The sequence below is a fragment of the Danio aesculapii genome, chromosome 21 (genome assembly GCF_903798145.1).
Source record: "Danio aesculapii chromosome 21, fDanAes4.1, whole genome shotgun sequence".
NCBI lineage: Eukaryota > Metazoa > Chordata > Actinopteri > Cypriniformes > Danionidae > Danio > Danio aesculapii.
Genome location: NC_079455.1, coordinates 32486623 through 32505395, shown reverse-complemented (window position 1 = coordinate 32505395; position 18773 = coordinate 32486623). Strand labels below are relative to the sequence as shown.

At 38.9% G+C, this 18773-nt stretch overlaps 1 protein-coding gene across 1 annotated transcript in view; it reads left to right on the top strand.

The window, feature by feature from the left end:
* The window catches only part of nsmfa (NMDA receptor synaptonuclear signaling and neuronal migration factor a), a 77410-nt gene that overhangs the window by 17192 nt on the left and 41445 nt on the right, over positions 1-18773 (top strand). Inside the window, exons 2-3 of the mRNA XM_056445705.1 lie at positions 17425-17483; positions 17711-18499. Coding sequence (XP_056301680.1) covers positions 17425-17483; positions 17711-18499 — 848 coding nt within the window. The remainder of the gene's footprint in view (positions 1-17424; positions 17484-17710; positions 18500-18773) is intronic.

Below are 18773 nucleotides of genomic sequence, written 5' to 3'. Positions count from 1 at the left end.
AAAATGAATATTTTTATATCAATTCAAAAATATATACACTCAAAAATACTTTTGCTGCTTGTTCAATCAACTTATTTAAAATAATCTGAATCAACACAATACTTAAGTTATTTTTTGAGACAACTTCATTCCACTTAAATTTGTAAAAACAATTAGATTAACTTAACCAATTGGTGTTGGCACAACATGAAGGATTTGTGTGGAACCCAGCATTTTTTACAGTGTACATACAATTGATTTGTGTTGGGACAACATGAAGGGATTAAGTTAACCTATTAGTTAACAAAAACAATTAAGTTTTCCCAATAACCTCCAGAATTGTGTAGTTTCAGCTCATTTTAAACGGCAAATGTCATTTTTGAGTGTACGCTACTCGCCACATTCAGGCACCACTAATCACTGGAATTCAAATATTCTTTAAAACTTTGATAGTTTTCGGAGAGGTACAGATTGAAATTTAACCCATAAACTAATTTCTGCTGCAGCAGTTCATTTTACATGTGATGCTTGTTTTGAAAAAATATATATATATAATAGTTTCTCCTTTCCACAGAAAAATAACAGCATACGGATTTGGAATGACATGAGGGTGAGTAAATAATGATAGGTATTTTTGTTTTTGGCTGATTTATGTCTTTTCCCAGTAGGTAAGACTTAACTAATCCTATTTTATCCAAATGCCAGAAGAACAAATCCTAGATAATACCTTCCACTATGCAAAACGGTTAAATCGTAACAGCCTTACAGTTTTAACTTCTCTAATTGCAAAGAGATTCTGCTTCTTAAATACTCAAAGTCATTTGGCATGCGCTGCATCTTCCCCCTTCACTTCCTGCTCTATTTATTATCTGCTGGCGGAGATGAGGCCGTGTCCTGTAATTAGTCTGACCGTTTGAGATAATGCAGATCTCAGGATGACTCTGACACTCTGCCATTACGCCTTTGACATTGTTGTCTCTGCTGTTATGCAAGAGAGAAAAGGACAGAGCGAGAGAGGGTTTGCTCTGGGCGAAGGAGGGCTCCAGGCATCATTAAACCCCGATCTCAAAGCGTGGAAGAAAGAAGGAGGGTGACATTTTAATCTGTGGTCTGTGCTGAAGCGCAGGTTTCATGCGCTGCACTACAAGAACATGGCTTTATCCATGCTGCTGTTTTACTGCCTCGCAATATATCAGAGGAAGATATTTGAGGATGATTAGTTATGCCGGACTGTTCGGTTGTCCCTGGACTCATATTAAATGCATGTTATTCACTCCTCACCTTTTAATTGTTCTCGAGGACTGAACTGAATTAAGTGCGTAAGGATCTCTGGGAAATATGCCAGTGTTTGCCTTAGAGAACGGTTTTTACTTAAGTCCTTTACTACATAAGGTTGTCTGTCTGTCTGTCTGTCTGTCTGTCTGTCTGTCTGTCTGTCTGTCTGTCTGTCTAAATGGATACTTTTAAAATGGTGCCAATGGCTAAACAGTGCTTGAGCTGATACTTTAAAAAGAGACCCACAAAACCATTGGATGACATTGCAGAATTAACTTTGCACTTGAATTAATTTTTAATTGAACAATAAGTTAATAGTGACATTGGATGCCCATATGATTCTTTTTGGTTTTAATGAAAAGGCTATAACTTGCTGTTCACGCTAATGCATTTTCATTTGACAGTTTTTCTCAGTGGCTCTGGTGCATTTGCACAACAGTTAATGCATTTCTCGAAACAATTAGTCATTTGTGCACATCATAGTAGCAGTTTCTCATTCCTTCCAACAAATTGCAAATGCTTTTGGACATGCGTCATTCGCTTTCATGCAACTCTCTGCTGTTTTAGAACACTAAGCTTGTGAATGCTGAATAGTCATTTCATATAAAACTAATAGTCCTCATTACATTACTTGAGTCATTACATACAAAAATGTTGAACTAGTTGTCAAAATCGGTCAAGCAATTATTATTTTAAAAAATTGTACATTTTTTCCCCTGAAAATGTCTTCTAAATTGAACAATTTCATGAATGATTTACACACCTGTGTATGTTGTAGGTTCAGTTCCAATATGTACTGCAATATTGTTTACAGTTGTGCACAGCTCTACCCAAAGGGAGTTTATGTTTGTTGTAAATAAGGGTGTATTTATTCTTTTGCACAATGCTGTGAATAAATTAGAATTGCAAAGAGCATCTGCAGTAAAAATGTGAAACATACCTATTGGATGTCTTGTGCTCAGATACTTCACTAAATGCAGTGATGTCTAACTTTTCTGTAGTTTTCAAATGGCTGTGCAAATAGAATATAGTGCTGTCTTGAGCATTTTCAGGAAGTGTCCTTAAAATCTGACTTTTTCGCAATGGAAAACAATTCACAGATTAAACTGTCATAATGAAAACATGACAAAGACTATCTTGTTCATAAACAATGGTGTCAGGCCTTTTTATCTTGATGACACTGACACTTTTATTGACATGAATACTTGCTTTTGAGGGATGAGCTATCCTTTTGAGCAAGTGACACACTTTTGGTTTTGCAGTTTGTATTAATTGTTTTGAGAAATGCATTAACTGATGTGCAAATGTAAATAGTGTTGTGAGAAATGCATCAAAGCCATTGAGAAAAACTGTAAAATGTTTTGTCATGGTTACACCTGGAGTTCACAATACTCCATTATTTTCAACTAGGGCAGCTCAATTTATTGCTTCAGCATCAATTTCGTGTGATGTACGCATCTGCAATAGTCACATCACGGGATCTGCAATATCAAATAAGTTCATAGTTAACCGGGAGCCAAAGTTGATTGTGTTTGTGTTTTTTAAGCCGTGTATCAGAGTTAAAAGAATTCATGTACAAGAAATTATAATGTTTTTAACTTTAAGAAAGATTAATTGTATTTAGGTATACACTCACCGGCCACTTTATTAGGTACACCTTAGTAGTACCGGGTTAGACCCGCCTTTGCATTCAGAACTGCCATAATCATTCATGGCATAGACTCAACAAGGTACTGGAAATATTCCTCAAAGATTTTGTTCCATATTGAGATGATAGCATAACACAGTTGCTGCTGATTTGTCGGCTGCACATCCATGATGTGAATCTCGCGTTCCACCACATCCCAAAGGTGCTCTATTGGATTGGGACTGGTGACTGTGGAGGCCGTTTGAGTACAGTGAACTCATTGTCATGTTCAAGAAACCAGTCTGAGATGATTTACGCTTTATGATGTTGTGTTATCCTGCTGGAAGTAGCCATCAGAACATGGGTACATTGTGGTCATAAAGGCATGAACATGGTCAGCAACAATACTCAGGTAGGCTGTGGCGTTGACACGATGCTCAGTTGGTACGAACCGTTGATAGAAGGCAGGATGGATTTATGCTTTCATTTTGTTGACCCCAATTTCTGACCCTGCCATCAAAATGTCGCAGCAGAAATTGAGACTCATCAGACCAGGCAACGTTTTTCCAATCTTCTGTTGTCAAATTTTGTTGAGCCTGTGTGTATTGTAGCCTCAGTTTCCTGTCTTGTAGCTGACAGAAGTGGCACCTGGTGTGGTCTCCTGCTGCTGTAACCCATCTGCATCAAGGTTGGATGTGTTTTGCATTCAGTGATGCTCTTCTGCATACCTCTCTGAGGCTGGATCACAGAGAAGGGTATAAACAAAGGTTCAAATGGGCTGGTCAGCTCTATATGGGTGGGAATTGAGCTCCAAGTGGGCTGTTCACACCTCTTGGAGATTTTATTAATTTATTTAATCTCTTGTAAATGAAGTGGAGTCCAACCTATTGTGTTATATTAACGTCTACACCTACCACAACCCTTAACCCAACCTCACAGTAACCTGTTGTGTTTTATTAATGTCTACATCTACCCCAACCCAAAACCCAACCAACTTGTGGCGTAACTTCCTCCCACTTAAAGGTCTCCGGGCTGCAGCGATACCTTTTTGAAATGTCTTAATAGTATGATAATTTAACACCCTTATTACCCTGTCAAAGCACCTCAGTTAACAATGCCCCTTTTTACTTTAGGTCTCTTTAAATGATAATGAGCTGCTGCTCACCCACCCCTCTCTGAGGCGGGATCACAAATGAATGGGAGTGATCCTTTCCTGAGGGAGCAAAACTAGCACAGCACAAATACAGCCCTTAGCCAAGCCTCGAGTTATTGCTAAGACTAGGCTATTTGACCAATCAGAATAGAGTTGGGTTTTAGAAAGGTGTGATTTGGAGAGATCAGATCCCTGAATTAACCATTTCAGATGCAATGAAAAAAGAGCTTTTTTAAATGTCCTTTTTTACTTTAGATGGTTGTAAACCTCTTGTAGTATACCTCCAAAACACCCTAAACCTTTAAAACAGCACAACAGGGGCTTTTTAACAACTGTTCACACTGTTATGAACAACCGATGTTAAATGGCGTAAATGGCATGTGATTAATTTAAAGCATGTAAACAGAAGTGTAGTGCATTATGATAATGCAGTGTTGGAGAGTGGCTCTCTTGTGTGTGTGTGTGTGTGTGTGTGTGTGAGAGAGAGAGAGAGAGAATACAGTGTCATGGATTCTGTCTCTCCTACTGTGTCTGTGCTTTTATGTGCTGCTTCGGTTGAGTTGCGCTGCTGAAAGCAAAGAGAAAGAAACAGCAGTGCTCTGGATTATTCTGTCGTTTCCAGACCTCTGTGACTTTCTTTCGTAACATAATGTACAATGAAAGCACTTTGAGTTCAGTGTTGTTTTGGACCCCACTGATGTTCATTTTATAGATAAAAACAGATATTTAAGGTAGAAGAGAGTACATGTAAGTGTTTACAGTTTTAGGTCAATGTCATTTTTTTTTCTTTTTAATGAAAGGAGTCTCTTTGTCTCACCAAGCTGGATGTATTTGATTAAATATATAGTAAAAAACAAAATACTGTGAAATGTTATTATGGCAGTTTTATTTATACATTTTAATACACTACCTGACAAGCGTCTGGTCGTCAATCCCAGTTGTAAGAGCAACAAATAATAACTTGACTTCTAAATGATCATTTGGAAAAGTGGCAGAAGGTAGATTTATCAGATGAATCCTCTGTTGAACTGCATCCCAATTATCACAAATACTGCACAAGACCTCTCGGTTTCTCTCAATGGACCCAAGATTCTCATAGAAATCAGTCAAGTTATCAACAGCCTGAGGTATCAAGATATTTGTGCTGCCCATTACATTGCAAGCCACAGGAGAGGTCAAATTCTTCAGCAGGATAGCGCTCCTTCCTATAATTCAGCCTCCACATCAAAGTTTCTGAAAGCAAAGGAGGTCAAGGTGCTCCAGGATTGGCCAGCCCAGTCACCAGACATGAACATTATTGAGCATGTCAGGGGTAAGATGGAGGAGGCATTGAAGATGAATCCAAAGAATCTTGATGAACTCTGGGAGTCCTGCTGGAAAGCTTTCTTTGCCATTCCAGATGACTTTATTAATAAGTTATTTGAGTCATTGCAGAGATGTATGGATGCAGTCCTCCAAGCTCATGGGAGTTGTACACAATATGAATATTCTTTTTCCACTGCACCATGACTTTATATTCTATACTGTACATTATTTCTGTTAAGGGACAAGACTTTTGTCTAAGCAAAGTCAGACCTTACTGTCCTAATTAAAAATCAAGGCATAATCATATTTTATTTTGGTAAAATAAGCGTAATCTAGAGGTCTTTGCCTTTCATTTAAACCACTTCTGATAGCAAATGATCAACCAGAAGTCAAGTTATTATTTGCTGTTCCTACAACTTGGATAGGCGACAAGACTTTTATCAGACAGTGTATGTTTTTTTTCCATAAAAGATGTAACAACTTCAGTTTTCAGTGTAATCGTTTTCATTTCAGAAATCATTCTAATATAGTACTGTGGCACATGCATTTCTTAATATTATTAATAACAAAACAGTTGTGCTGCTTAATGTATTTGTGGAAACTGTGATATTTGTATTGTCAATTATTCCACAATAAATATAAAAGTTATATAAACAGCATCTATTTGAAATAGGTATTTGAAACAGGATTTTTGTATAGAAAGGGCGGGGAGGTTAATTTTTTGATTTCATGGAAACACAAATTAAAATATCCCAGTGCAAGGGACCCTCATTCTAAAATACAAAAGTTGGATTCTTGCATAAGGTAATAATTTCTATTAAGGTTCATTTTTGTAGTATGGTATTGAATAAAAAAAATATATATTTTTGAATACATTTTGTATGCTTTATTTTAATGTAATTTTTATTTATGTGAATTTATTTCTTTGAATTAATTCCAAATATAATAATGTAATGATTTATTATTTATAATTTTTATTTAAAACTATAACTTTGATTTATTATATATATATATATATATATATATATATATATATATATATATATATATATATATATATATATATATATATATATATTACATATACAGATATTTATTTGAGTCATTTAGTGTAATAAATTAATATAATCATTATTTTAATTTATGTTCACATTTTTATGGTTCTTATCCAAATATTTACACAGTCCCAGAATTCTGTTTAAAATCCCATATAACTAGATACATTTAAATGCATCCTTTCTAATTATTAATTTCTATTATTATTATTATTATTATTATTATTATTATTGTAGCACAATAAATGTGATCTCTAATTAAATACTTTAATTAATGAGATTAATCAGTGTCACATGCAAAATAATAATAGTAATAATATTAATAATAATTGTCCAGATGCATTATAGTAATTTAGATTATCATGGTTGTATTATTAATGGCGTTCAGTCTGTGGAGGAAGTAGTTGTGTTTCTGGCTCTGGAAATTAGTTTCCAGCATCTTCTCTGACCGCATTTCATAGGCTTTCATGTTTAATGTTCCTCTCAGCGCTCATGTTTTTCACCTGCCATGTTTCTCTGACCCAGTGGAATTAATCCTTCACTGGAGCTTCAAAACACACACACACACACACACACTTTTCAGATATTCCTCTTCCTGCTCACCTTCATCTTTTTTAGTCACGTGTGTGTGGAAGCATGTTAAATTCCATTTTATTATTTCGTCGTCACCTTGTGGCATCTCTTTTTTTCTTCTCTCTTTACTCATTTTCTTCCCCTCCCTTCTTCCCTTTGGCTCCCCTTCCTTCCCTCTTATCTTCCTGTATTTCTTCTGATATTTTATTAATATGATAATTCCCCTAGCTTGGGATGTCTAGCTGATGTTAATCAAAGACCCAACAAAAAAAAGAAGCTGTGTAAAAATGTATCATGTGAGAGAGGATGGATAATTTCCAGTTTTATTTAAATTTATAAAAGCCTTAAAACATTACCAGCTATACATATTTTGTATATACTGTATATTACACAGGGCAGCATGGTGGCTCAGTGGTAAGCTCTGTCGTCTCCCAGCAAGAAGGTCTGTGTGGAGTTTGCCTGTTCTCCCTGTGTTGGCGTGGGTTTCCTAGAAGTGCTCTGGTTTCCCCCACAGTCCAAAGACATGTGTTACAGGTGAATTGGGTTGTCCGTAGTGAATGTGTGTAAAAGAGTGTATGGATATTTCCCAGTGTTGGCGGTTCATTCTGCTGTCCCAACCCCAGATTAATAAAGGGACTAAGCCAAAAAGAAAATGAATGAATGAATGAATTAATTAAAAAACGACCGGACATACGTTTTTGAAAGTAAATACTGTTATATATTTACTACTTACACTAATCAAAGTTCCGTTAAGGCAAGTCATTTCACTCGGCGGCCATCTTTGAAACACCTCCTGGGCAGTATGCTTGTGCATTCTGTCTGAATGGGGAAACATCAAAGGACGGACTGTACCTCGCGTTCATTTCAGACAGATTACAAAACCAAAAAACTTTTGTGTTCTAGTTGGTTCATTAAAAGGTACAGATTTCAAGCTTTATTTGGATGTACTTCTTTTGTCTGTAAAGCAAATATTTGCTTAGATTCCAGTGTGTTTGTTGACCACCAAACCTTTGTAAAAGTATACATCTGGTCTGAGCTTCTCCCTCAGAGAATTGTCAGTGTATAGTGATCAATGATTGGCTCCTGTACTAGTAGGTGGGGCTTCATTCGCCAAATTGACCGTCACAATTTTCCCCATTCAAAACTATACAAGTGACATGTCTTGTGTATTCTATAGTCTTTAAAATAATTTAATGGGTTACTTGGCTTCTTTTCTATGTGATATTCACGAGAAATTTCTGTGCAAGATAGATTTTAGGACAAATTTCAAAAATATAAAACACTAAAGCATCAAACTCTTCAAAGCCCCCAATTTATGTTGCGAACCCCTTTTTCAATAAACACAGTAAAAATGTTGGGTTCCACACAATTCCATCATGTTGTCTCAACACAAATCAATTAAACTAACTTATTAACTTATTCATTCATTCATTCAATTTCTTTTCGGCTTAGTCCCTTTATTAATCCGGGGTCGCCACAGTGGAATGAACCGCCAACTTATCCAGCACATTTTTACGCAGCAGATGCCCTTCCAGCTGAAACCCATTTCTGGGAAACCTTCACACGCACACTCATTCACACTCATACACTACCGACAATTTAGCTTACCCAATTCACCTCTATCACATGTCTTTTGGACTGTGGGGGAAACCGGAGCACCCGGAGGAAACCCATGCGAACGCAGGGAAAACATGCAAACTCCACACAGAAACGCCAACTGACCCAGCCGAGGGTTGAACCAGCGACCTTCTTGCTGTGAGGCGACAGTACTATCTACTGCGCCACTGCGTCACCTTATTAACTTACTATAATAAACAATTTTCAAGGTTTTCAGTTTCAATTGCAATTTTCAAAAATGTAAAGAATTGTGATGTTTCAGCCCATTTTATGCAAGTAGTCTGAACAAACAGCAGAAATCACATTTATGAGTTAAGTATTCAGTGTTGCCAGATTGGGCGGTTTTGAATTTGATTTTGTGGGTAAAAAATGACAGGATGGTTGACAAAATTCGGCGGTTTTGTAACGTAAATTTTATATGCAACTTATTTAACAAAACATAACCGTGTGCTCTTACTCCATTCAGTTAGTAGTGACCAGTGCATAGTGCAAACCGCGTGGGCCCACCCACAAGAGGAGGTGAAGGAAAGTTGTATTAAAATCGGACTCCCGGACAAATCTGACTCCTGTGCACGCGCATCACGCAGCGCCTGCAGTTAAACTCACAGTGGTTTATCATAACACTTGCCGATAAATTTTTTCCACAATTGACAGAAAAAACAAACATAGAAGCGCTGTCTGGTTAAGCAGCACCTAATTAAGTTTAAAAGAATTTAAAATGCTAAATGGGACGAATTTATACCCATTTAGAAAGTAAAACATACTTTAATAGGCAGGGTAATCTACTCAACATTAAGTCCAGTGTGTGGGTGAGATGGGGCAGTGTTTTGATGTGGTTTTTGCTGTATGGTTAAAATATTATGACAGTTAAAGTAACTAGGTTAATTTCAATTGAAATAAATTAGAAATTAAATTAAACATTAATCTAATATTTTGTGAATTTTTTTGTACGTTGGGCAGGTTTTGGACAGCTTTTGGGCTGGAAAAGGTCAACTATATCTGGCAACACTGGAAGTATTCCAATAGCATTCCAAATCTAATCAATCCAAAGTCAGTTGGAAAATTGCTTAAGTATTCAGCAGCCTCTGTAGACAATATAGTACTATATATAATAACATGCATGTAAAGCGAGTTGAAAACAGGGGTGTTTGTTATGGCAGAGACACCACGTCATTAGCTATTTATCCACCCTCAGGTAAAGTACCATCAGCCCCTGCTCGTTTCTTCTCACTTCAAGTCAAGCATGAGGCTCTTCAGACTCGACCGGCTCTCCAATTAACCCTCCTGTACTGGAGCATGCTTGTTACCGATCACCCGCTTCACCACGAGCAGTAATGGTGAAAGTGGATCATTTCAGGCGCTGTCGCAGGTGTCGTGTTGTTGCGGTTACGTCAGGAGAGCTGAAGGCCGTCAGGGATTCCTGTAGGACCATGACAGTTTCTGTGGAGGTGGATGCAGGATTGAGATGCGAGTGGGCTTTCCGTGTGTGTGTGTGTGGGATAGAAATTGTGCGGAGTTAGTTGATTAGATATATTAAAGGTGGATGCGTGTGTTGGTTACTGCATATGGCAAGCCGTTTTAACATTTACCCTAAAAACCAAAACATTTACATGTTACCGATTGCTACTTAGGGTGGCATGGTGGCTTTGTGGTTAGGATTGTTGCCTCACAGCAAGAAGGTTGCTAGTTCGAGTCCCGGGTGGGCCAGTTGTCATTTCATTTCAGTTGTCAATTGGGATAAATGACTTTTTATAAGCATTTTTTCGGGCTTGAGAAATTCCAAACCTCCGTCCTGATGGTAACACTTCAAAAGCTGAGTGTAGGGGATGTGTATTATCTTTAAAAATCGCAGTTGCTGTTTTTACCATAAAGGAGTCAAATAGAATCTGCAGCGAATGTTGTTTGTGACCAGTTATCGTATTTGCCTGATTGATCATTTGCGATAATTTCTTCTTCTGTTTAAGTGTTGTGCTACCAAATCATGAAACAATATTATATGTGAGAACAATCTGTATTAATGATCTATATGCCATGTTTGTCTGTGTATTAACATTAAAGTCTGTGTATTAACATTAAAACTTCTCAACTTGCGGAGGAGACTGAGGCGCTGATTTGCCTTTTTAAAAACAGCCTCTACATTACTATCATTACATTAGTATTACACTAGTATGAGTGTGTGTGCGAATGAGTGTGTATTGGTGTTTCCCACTAGTGGGTTGCCGCTGAAGGGCATCCGCTGCGTAAAACATATGCTATAATGGTTGGCGATTCATTCCGCTGTGGTGCCGCCTGATAAATAAGGGAAAACGAATGAATGAATTGCTACTTATAGCCAGGGCCAGAAAAAAATTGCTGACATGCTTTGCTATTTCCTTGCAGATATTTGTAAAAACAAAAATAAGCTGATTCATGCAGAATAATTTTGAGAGTATAGTTACTAAAAACTTTAAATAAACATTCATTTAAAAAAAATAACTTTGTAACTTTCTTTTAAGATTAACAATGCAAATTCTTATTTATTAGATACTGGTACTTATAGTTACATAGTAGTTTGTATTTGATAGAAATGAGTACCTACAGTATTTAATAGACGTATTATGTGTTTTTATAGTAACCTTTCTGTTGTTATAGGGTTTTTTTTGCCCCTGGCATCTATGGTAATCTGTCATTAAGATAGCTGTTTAGTTTTGAGTAGTATATCTTCCATTTGTGTACTTATTCACTAGATTAGGATTGCAAAAAGTATCGACATAGGTACTAATTGACATTGACTACATTTACATGGACATCAGTAATCAAATTGTTTGCCTTGATTTGAATTAGACAATGATATGATTAAGGTGTTTACATGAGGTGCCTTTTGAATGTTCCTTTCATGATCCCATTTTACATGTTATAGCACATAATTCGATTAATGTCACTGCGTCACCGCGCTATCAACATTTCCTCTGGAGTTTCTCGTAATTTCGGGTGTTTCATTTTTAATTTGTCCACTTTTACTGCAGTTTGGCACCTTCACTTTCAACTTTTCAATCATGCTCCCTGTGACAAACGAGATATTGGATGCGAGTATGAACTGCTGGAAGAGTGTTGTTTTAGTGGAATTTGATATCGCACACCGTATAGGGCAAAAAAACTCTCAGCATTTCATGATGCAGGTGTCTGTGGTCCTTCACTGACTTGGTGGGTGCAGAGAATAGTGTCAAACAGCCGTGTGTGTGGACTATTCTGTCGCAAAATGCGGCAAAAATCCTACACAACGGCAACGGTTTGCACTGCACTTCATTAATGCGACTAAAATCAGCATACTTCACATGTCTTAATTCCATTTCTGTTTAGTTCGTTTATCACCTCAATCAGGTTAAATTAATAAAATCGCTGTTTATATGGTAGAATCCTAATCAGGGTATGGTCTTAATCATATTAAAATCGGATTATTGGTGTCCATGTAAACATACTCAGTGACATTTTAAAAAATTTCCATTTCCAGCTAACATTTGAGGGTGTTTGAGCATGTTTGTAAACACCACTGATTTACCTTTGTGTTCACGTGCTCAACAGATATGACTGTGATTGGCTTTGAAGGTCATCCCTTCAAGCGTAAACACAGTTAGCCAGATAGTGGAGCATTTGAAATCCACGTCTATCAGCTGAGTGAGTGGATAGCTCATATATCTGCTCATTTAGGCAGTACCGATATAGGCAGCAACCCCCCATTTTCACCACTTGTATACAATACACCATTCATTTTTGTCTAGGGCCCCATAGAGCCAAGAATCAGCTCTGTGTATAGACATTCAGACGGGATAATGTACATCCAGCCGGTTGTTCTCACAGAGCCATATAGTCAAGAGGTTTTGAAGTATCTGGATGAGCCTGTGTTATTAGTTTCAGCAGCTGTCATTGTAGAATAACATACCGTGAATTGTCATGATTCACCTATAAGAATTATTCCAGAGAGCCGTGTAATAAAATGGAAAAATTGCTAAAAGCTAATGAATAAGTACTAGTGCTTCAAGTAAGCCAGTATTAGTAACGTGAAAATATACTTCTACGCTTTTATAGATTGAATGTTAAAGCGGCCTGCCATAGACTGCAAATATTAGTCTGTGTGGCGAAAATGGGTTCAGCCTGAGCGTATTAAGGACTCATTCGTCATGTCTCCTACAAGATTGAATCAGCTTCCCAAAAAGCAATGACTCACCCAGAGATTTACACAGTTGCGAGTGCCAGAGCCGCCGTATGCTGAACAGAATAAGCTGTTGTTCGCTTATTATCAAGGCGTCCATTTGCGCTTCTGAAAGTCTCTTCAGTTATACAGGCCTCATTATTTATTTAAATGGTAATCGGACGTTCTGATTGGTTAAGTCATTTCCCGTGATTCTCAGCTGGAGTCATCGATTGTTGCTGATGGTCTCCCCTTCAGGCCCAAACTAATTAGTGTTTCTCTTTCTGTCTCTTTGATTCCTGCTGTTTACGACGGGCCAGTGGTGACAAATATTTCCTTCGGGAAGCAATGTGACGTTCACTTCTCAGTTTTTATTCGTCTTCTCGCTCTCTCTGTTTCTGACACTCTCTTTATAGCTGCCTGTGAATTAAGTGTCAAATTAGTGCTTGTTTTGATGTGCTGGTATGAATGAGGTTTTAGAGCATCTCTCGGGGTTATCGAGCTACATCATATTAGCCTTTAATACAAGGAAATCAAAGTTGTTTTTCCTTTATAGTTCATACAAATATGCAAACCAATGCGGTGTGCCATGCTATGCTCATTTGAAACAGTTTTACATTAAATTGTTCATTTATTTATTATATTAGTAGACATGACTTGCTAAACAACATACGGTACTTGTGATTTAATATTTTAAACTTTGTAACATGTATTTATAACATTTATTTCAGTAGCAGATATGGCCTGCAGAATGATTTTTCTAGTTATATTATACTTAAATTATGTTATTAATATGGTTAACATGACCTGTTGAATTTTCTTTTATTTATTGTAGTATAATATTGTAGTTTTGTTTTTATTATAGTAGCAACAATATTGTAGTTATTTTAAACCATTTGTAATGTATGTTGTTAATATAGTTTGAAAATTAATCAGGTTTTGAAAAATGATTGCAATATGGCAATATATAGTAAATTTTAAACGATTGTTTTTTATTGTATTATCTTAGATGACATGACCTGCAGACTGGCATTCTAGTTTTTTTCTAAACTCTTATTCATTCATTCATTCATTTTCTTTTCGGCTTAGTCCCTTTATTAATCAGGGGTCACCACAGCGGAATGAACCGCCAACTTAACCAGCACATGTTCTACGCAGCGGATGCCCTTCCAGCTGCAACATGTCTCTGGGAAACATCCATACACACTCATTCACACTCATCCACTACGAACAATTTAGCCAACCCAATTCACCTCTACCGCATGTCGTTGGACTGTGGGGAAAACCGGAGCACCCGGAGGAAACCCACGTGAACGCAGGGAGAACATGCAAACTCCACACAGAAACGCCAACTGACCCAGCCGAGGCTCGAACCAGAGACCCTCTTGCTGTGAGGCGACAGCACTACCTACTGCGCCACTGCGTCGCCTTTTCTAAACTATTTTAAATTAATTAATTATGAATATATATATATTTTTTTCTCGATAGTCTACAGAATAAACCATCGTTATACAATAACTTGCCTAATTACCCTAACCTGCCTAGTTAACCTAATTAACCTAGTTAAGCCTTTAAATGTCACTTTAAGCTGTATAGAAGTATCTTAAAAAATATCTAGTAAAATACTATTTACTGTCATCAGGGCAAAGATAAAATAAATCAGTTATTAGAAATGAGTTATTAAAACTATTAAGCTTATAAATGTGTTGAAAAAAATCTTCTCTCAGTTAAACAGAAATTGGGGGAAAAAATTCACAGGGGGGCTAAAAATTCAGGGGGGTTAATAATTCTGACTTTAACTGTATAGATATTAAGCAGTTGCTGCAGTCAGCTGCACATCCATAATGTGACTCTCCCGTTCCACCATATCCCAAAGGTGCTCTACTGGATTGAAATCTGGTGACTGTGGAACCAGTCTGGCCATTCTCCTCTGACCACTGGCATCAACAAGGCATTTGCACCCACAGAACTGCTACTCACTGGATATTTTCTCTTTTTCTGACTATTCTCCCTAGAGATGGTTGTGCGTGAAAATCCCAGTGATCAACAGTTTTTGAAATACTCAGACCAGCCCGTCTGGCACCAACAACCATGCGACGTTCAGAGTCACTTAAATCACCTTTCCTCCCCATTCTGATGCTCGGTTTGAACTGCAGCAGATCGTCTTGACCATGTCTACATGCCTAAATGCATTGAGTTGCTGCCATGTGATTGGCTGATTAGAAATTTGCATTAACGAGCAGTCGGTGTATGTATTTGTTTATGTAATTGTTTTATTCTTGTCCTTTTCAGTTGTATCTCTCTCATATGTCTTTTTCCTTCTTCTTTCCACTTCCGTTTATCGGCATGTCAACATTTGTCCCTTTCTCACCCTTCATTCTCCCACATTCTTCCTCTCGGCTTGAAAAGATAAAAATGCTCCATCTGAATCTGTGGGTGGCACTGAAATACAAAGCAACCAATTACATTTACACAGCTCTCATGTCTCTGTTCCTCCTCCAGCTCATCCTCCTCTATTTCTCCCTTCCTTTCCGTCACTCTTGTTTTCCCACCTTTCCTTCTGCCATATGCCCTCTTTTTCACAGTCACATGCGTTTCCACATGCCTGCCCCTCATTTTAGCCTTCACACTGCAGAAACCCAGCCACATTCTCCAGTTTGAGAAGTCCAGCTTTCAGAGCGCTCAATGCAGTCGGAGAATTACTCATATCCCTGTGAAAGCCCTTTATACCCGAGGCTGGTGTCAGCTTAGCAGGTGACATTAAGAAGCTAAGAGTAGTCCGCTCTGGGCCTGTCATTGCTGAAATTGAAAACGAAGTGAGAGAAACTGACAGCCCGATCCGGGAGGAGGAACAGTTAAAGACATTTAAGGAATCATCGTCCATCTATACTGATCTTTTCATTTTTTATTAGTTGGGTACATTTAAAGGTGGCCATATTATCAGACATCTAATTTGGTTGATGTCTTTGTGTATAAAAGGTTTTAATGTGCCAGTTTTGAGCAAAGCAAAGCGCTGTCACGTGTAGGACATTTACATAAAAGTCTTAAAGGCACAGCAGCAAATGAACTCCCATGCTTTTCATGGACATCTTCATGCAAAAACAACCTGACTGATAAATATTGATATGTTGTCTTGTAGTATATGTATGTTTTAAAGTGCAAGCTGACATTGGTGGTTGGTTGAATGCTCTGCAGTTCTCTTTAAAGAGACAGCGTGATGGGTTTAATTCATTAAAATAGGATTTAAGTAATGAAAGGATTGCAGTAAATGTTAAATGTGATCAGCTGCTGACAGGGTCACTGGATTATTTGGGGCTGGATTACACTGTGTGATGCTTCTGTGGTTTTTGTATCCCATTGACTAAGCTGATTTTGGAGGGGAAAATCTGTGGGAATCTGTGAATGGATTTCACATAGCAAAATGTGTTATGTTTTTAATTAAAATATATATTTTACTTGTAGAGCGACACGGTGGCTCAGTGTTCCCCCAACGTTCCCCAACATCATGGGGACATTGGATTTTCTTTGGAAATGAAAATAGGGTTGACGTCAGAACCCATTGTCAGTTAAAATCAACAAAATATCAATGTCTAATCGTGGTAAACCATGACGTTGTGTGGACGTTACCACTATGACATCTGTCAGATGTTGGATTTTGGTCACTTTCCAACACAACCTAAAATCAACCAAATATCAACATAATTTGACGTTGTTATTGGACGTCAAAATAACCTTGTCCTTAGACACTGGCTAGACATTGACTTTTGGTCACCTGACATCATGATCTAAATCTAACCTAAAATTTCCTTAAATCTAAAATTTGTTCATCGTAATTTTGTTACAAGCTTGTATGAAAATTCAGAATTAAACTTTTTGCAAGAAATTGTTCTTACTGAAGTCAATCAATCCCACAATGTCAGGATTCTGCCACTTCAGTCTTGTTAATTGTTGTTTTGGAGTCCTGACACTAGTCCTGTCATGTCTTGTATGTTGTGCTCGGCTCGAGTTTTCTCGGCTTGAGCACTCATTTTCTGTCATTGTGTGACTTTGTATGAGCTTTGTATAAGTATGTGCTCAGGCCATGCGCGATGCGGGCATGTGAGGTCCGGGCGTGCTCGGGATGTGCGCTCTTGTCCTGGTGTGTTTGTTGTTTTGTTTGTGGCATGACGTTTTCATTCCCAGCACTCCAGTCTAGTTGGTTTCGATTAGCGCTGGGATCGGAACATGCATGTGCGAGTGTTTTTATTTGTCGTGTACTCGTGTCTTGCATTCAGTTCTGTTGAAGCAATTAAAGCACATGGCCTGGTGTTTATATTGTGGCCACAAGCTTTAGTGTCATGTTTCATGTGATCCTGCCAGCCCAGTCAAGTTTGTTTTTGTGTTTTAGCTATGTTTTACCCCCAAGGGTTGTTTTTGTACCATACAAGTACTTTTACATGAACATACAGCATAGAACTTCCAGACAATTGTGTAAGAGCTGGCTGGGGCTAAAGTCTGCAGGATGCCTGCCTCCAGGAGGAGGATTGGACACTCTTGTATTAAACGATTCATTAATAAAATGAGTCATTTCATTGTGACTTCTCAGCATGTCGTTCCTAACACCATCCTTCAGCCGTGACTGTATTCTCAATGTGTGGCCGGCATTGACCAGTGCTTGTGTGCTTTTTTGCAGAGCAGCTCTTGCATTTGGAGAGTACCTTCACACCCATCCTGAGAACTGCAACGGATCAGGTCAGACATCTCCATTCCTCTTTCTTTCTGCTGTTAATGACTGTACTTCTTATTTCTGACCCACCTAAAGCCTGTGATATTGTTAGACTCCAGGCGCATTCATGTTTCATGAGGATCTGCGCCACTTCTTAATGTAGCGTTTGTTACCTCATTTGTCTTTTTTCTCTGTGCATCTTGTTCTTCTTTCTTTCTTTCTCTCTCCATCTGTCCTAATGTTTAATTTGAAGATCACTTACTGTCTGACACCATCGTTGGCCACGACTCTGACTCCCCAGACAGCCTGTGTGCTCAGAACAACAACCACAGCTGTACCCTCCAGGGCTCCCCCATCAGCACCGACCCCAGCCTAATCAACCCTGCCCTGGGTCTTCTGGAACCGCCACCTCCTACAACATCCTCCAAGAGCCGGTTATCCCTAGAGCGCAGCTTCTCAGCAGAGGAGGACCAGCAGAAGTGTGTGGAGTGTGCCCTGCAGCCTGCTCGAGTCTACACCATCACCGGAGAGAGCGGAATGCTGGGAACCAGTCGGGGAAGCAAAGAGAACCTGGAGCTTGAGGTCTTGAAAGAGGCACTCTCCCAGCCCTCAACGTCCTCCAACACGTCATCTCCAACCCAGCGACACCACCACCATGGAGGCGGAGGCGGAGGCGGAAACCATCATCACAGCAATCACCATCATTCCAACCACCATCACGCCAACACCAGCGGTAGCAGTGGAAATAGCGGATCAACTCCCCAGAATATCTCCGGAGCGGGAACGTCACACCATCACCACATGGTGTCCCATCACCATCACCACCTTTCCCAGCCACTCCAGAGTTCAGTCAGCGCACACAACCTTCGTGGCTGGGGGGAGGGAAAGGAATGCGGCCTGGCATGCGAGAGCTGTCCTGGGGCTCCGTCACGCAGCCAGGGCTCCCTGGACCTGGAAAGCAGCACCCGAGAGGCAGGCAAGCAGCGCCGGCCCCCTCTAGAGCGGATGTGCAGTGTGGACCGCGTGACTGGGCTGGAGCGAGGTGAGAGGGGGAGAGCGGCAGGGGAGAGAAAGAGAGAGAGAGAGGCTCTGGCTGAGGGGAAGGGGTGGGGTTCAGCCAACAAGGGGGCGTCGATGTGTTCGATGTGCCGTGGTCTGTAATTTTCCCAATCTCCTGTGTCTCTCTCCTCTCTCCTGTGTGTCTCTTTTGTGCTCTCTCCCTCTGTGGAGTGGACTATGTATGTGTGTGTGTGTGTGTGTGTGTTGTTATTCTATAAGGTGGATCTGCACACAGTGGCCCCAGAAAATATTTGGAC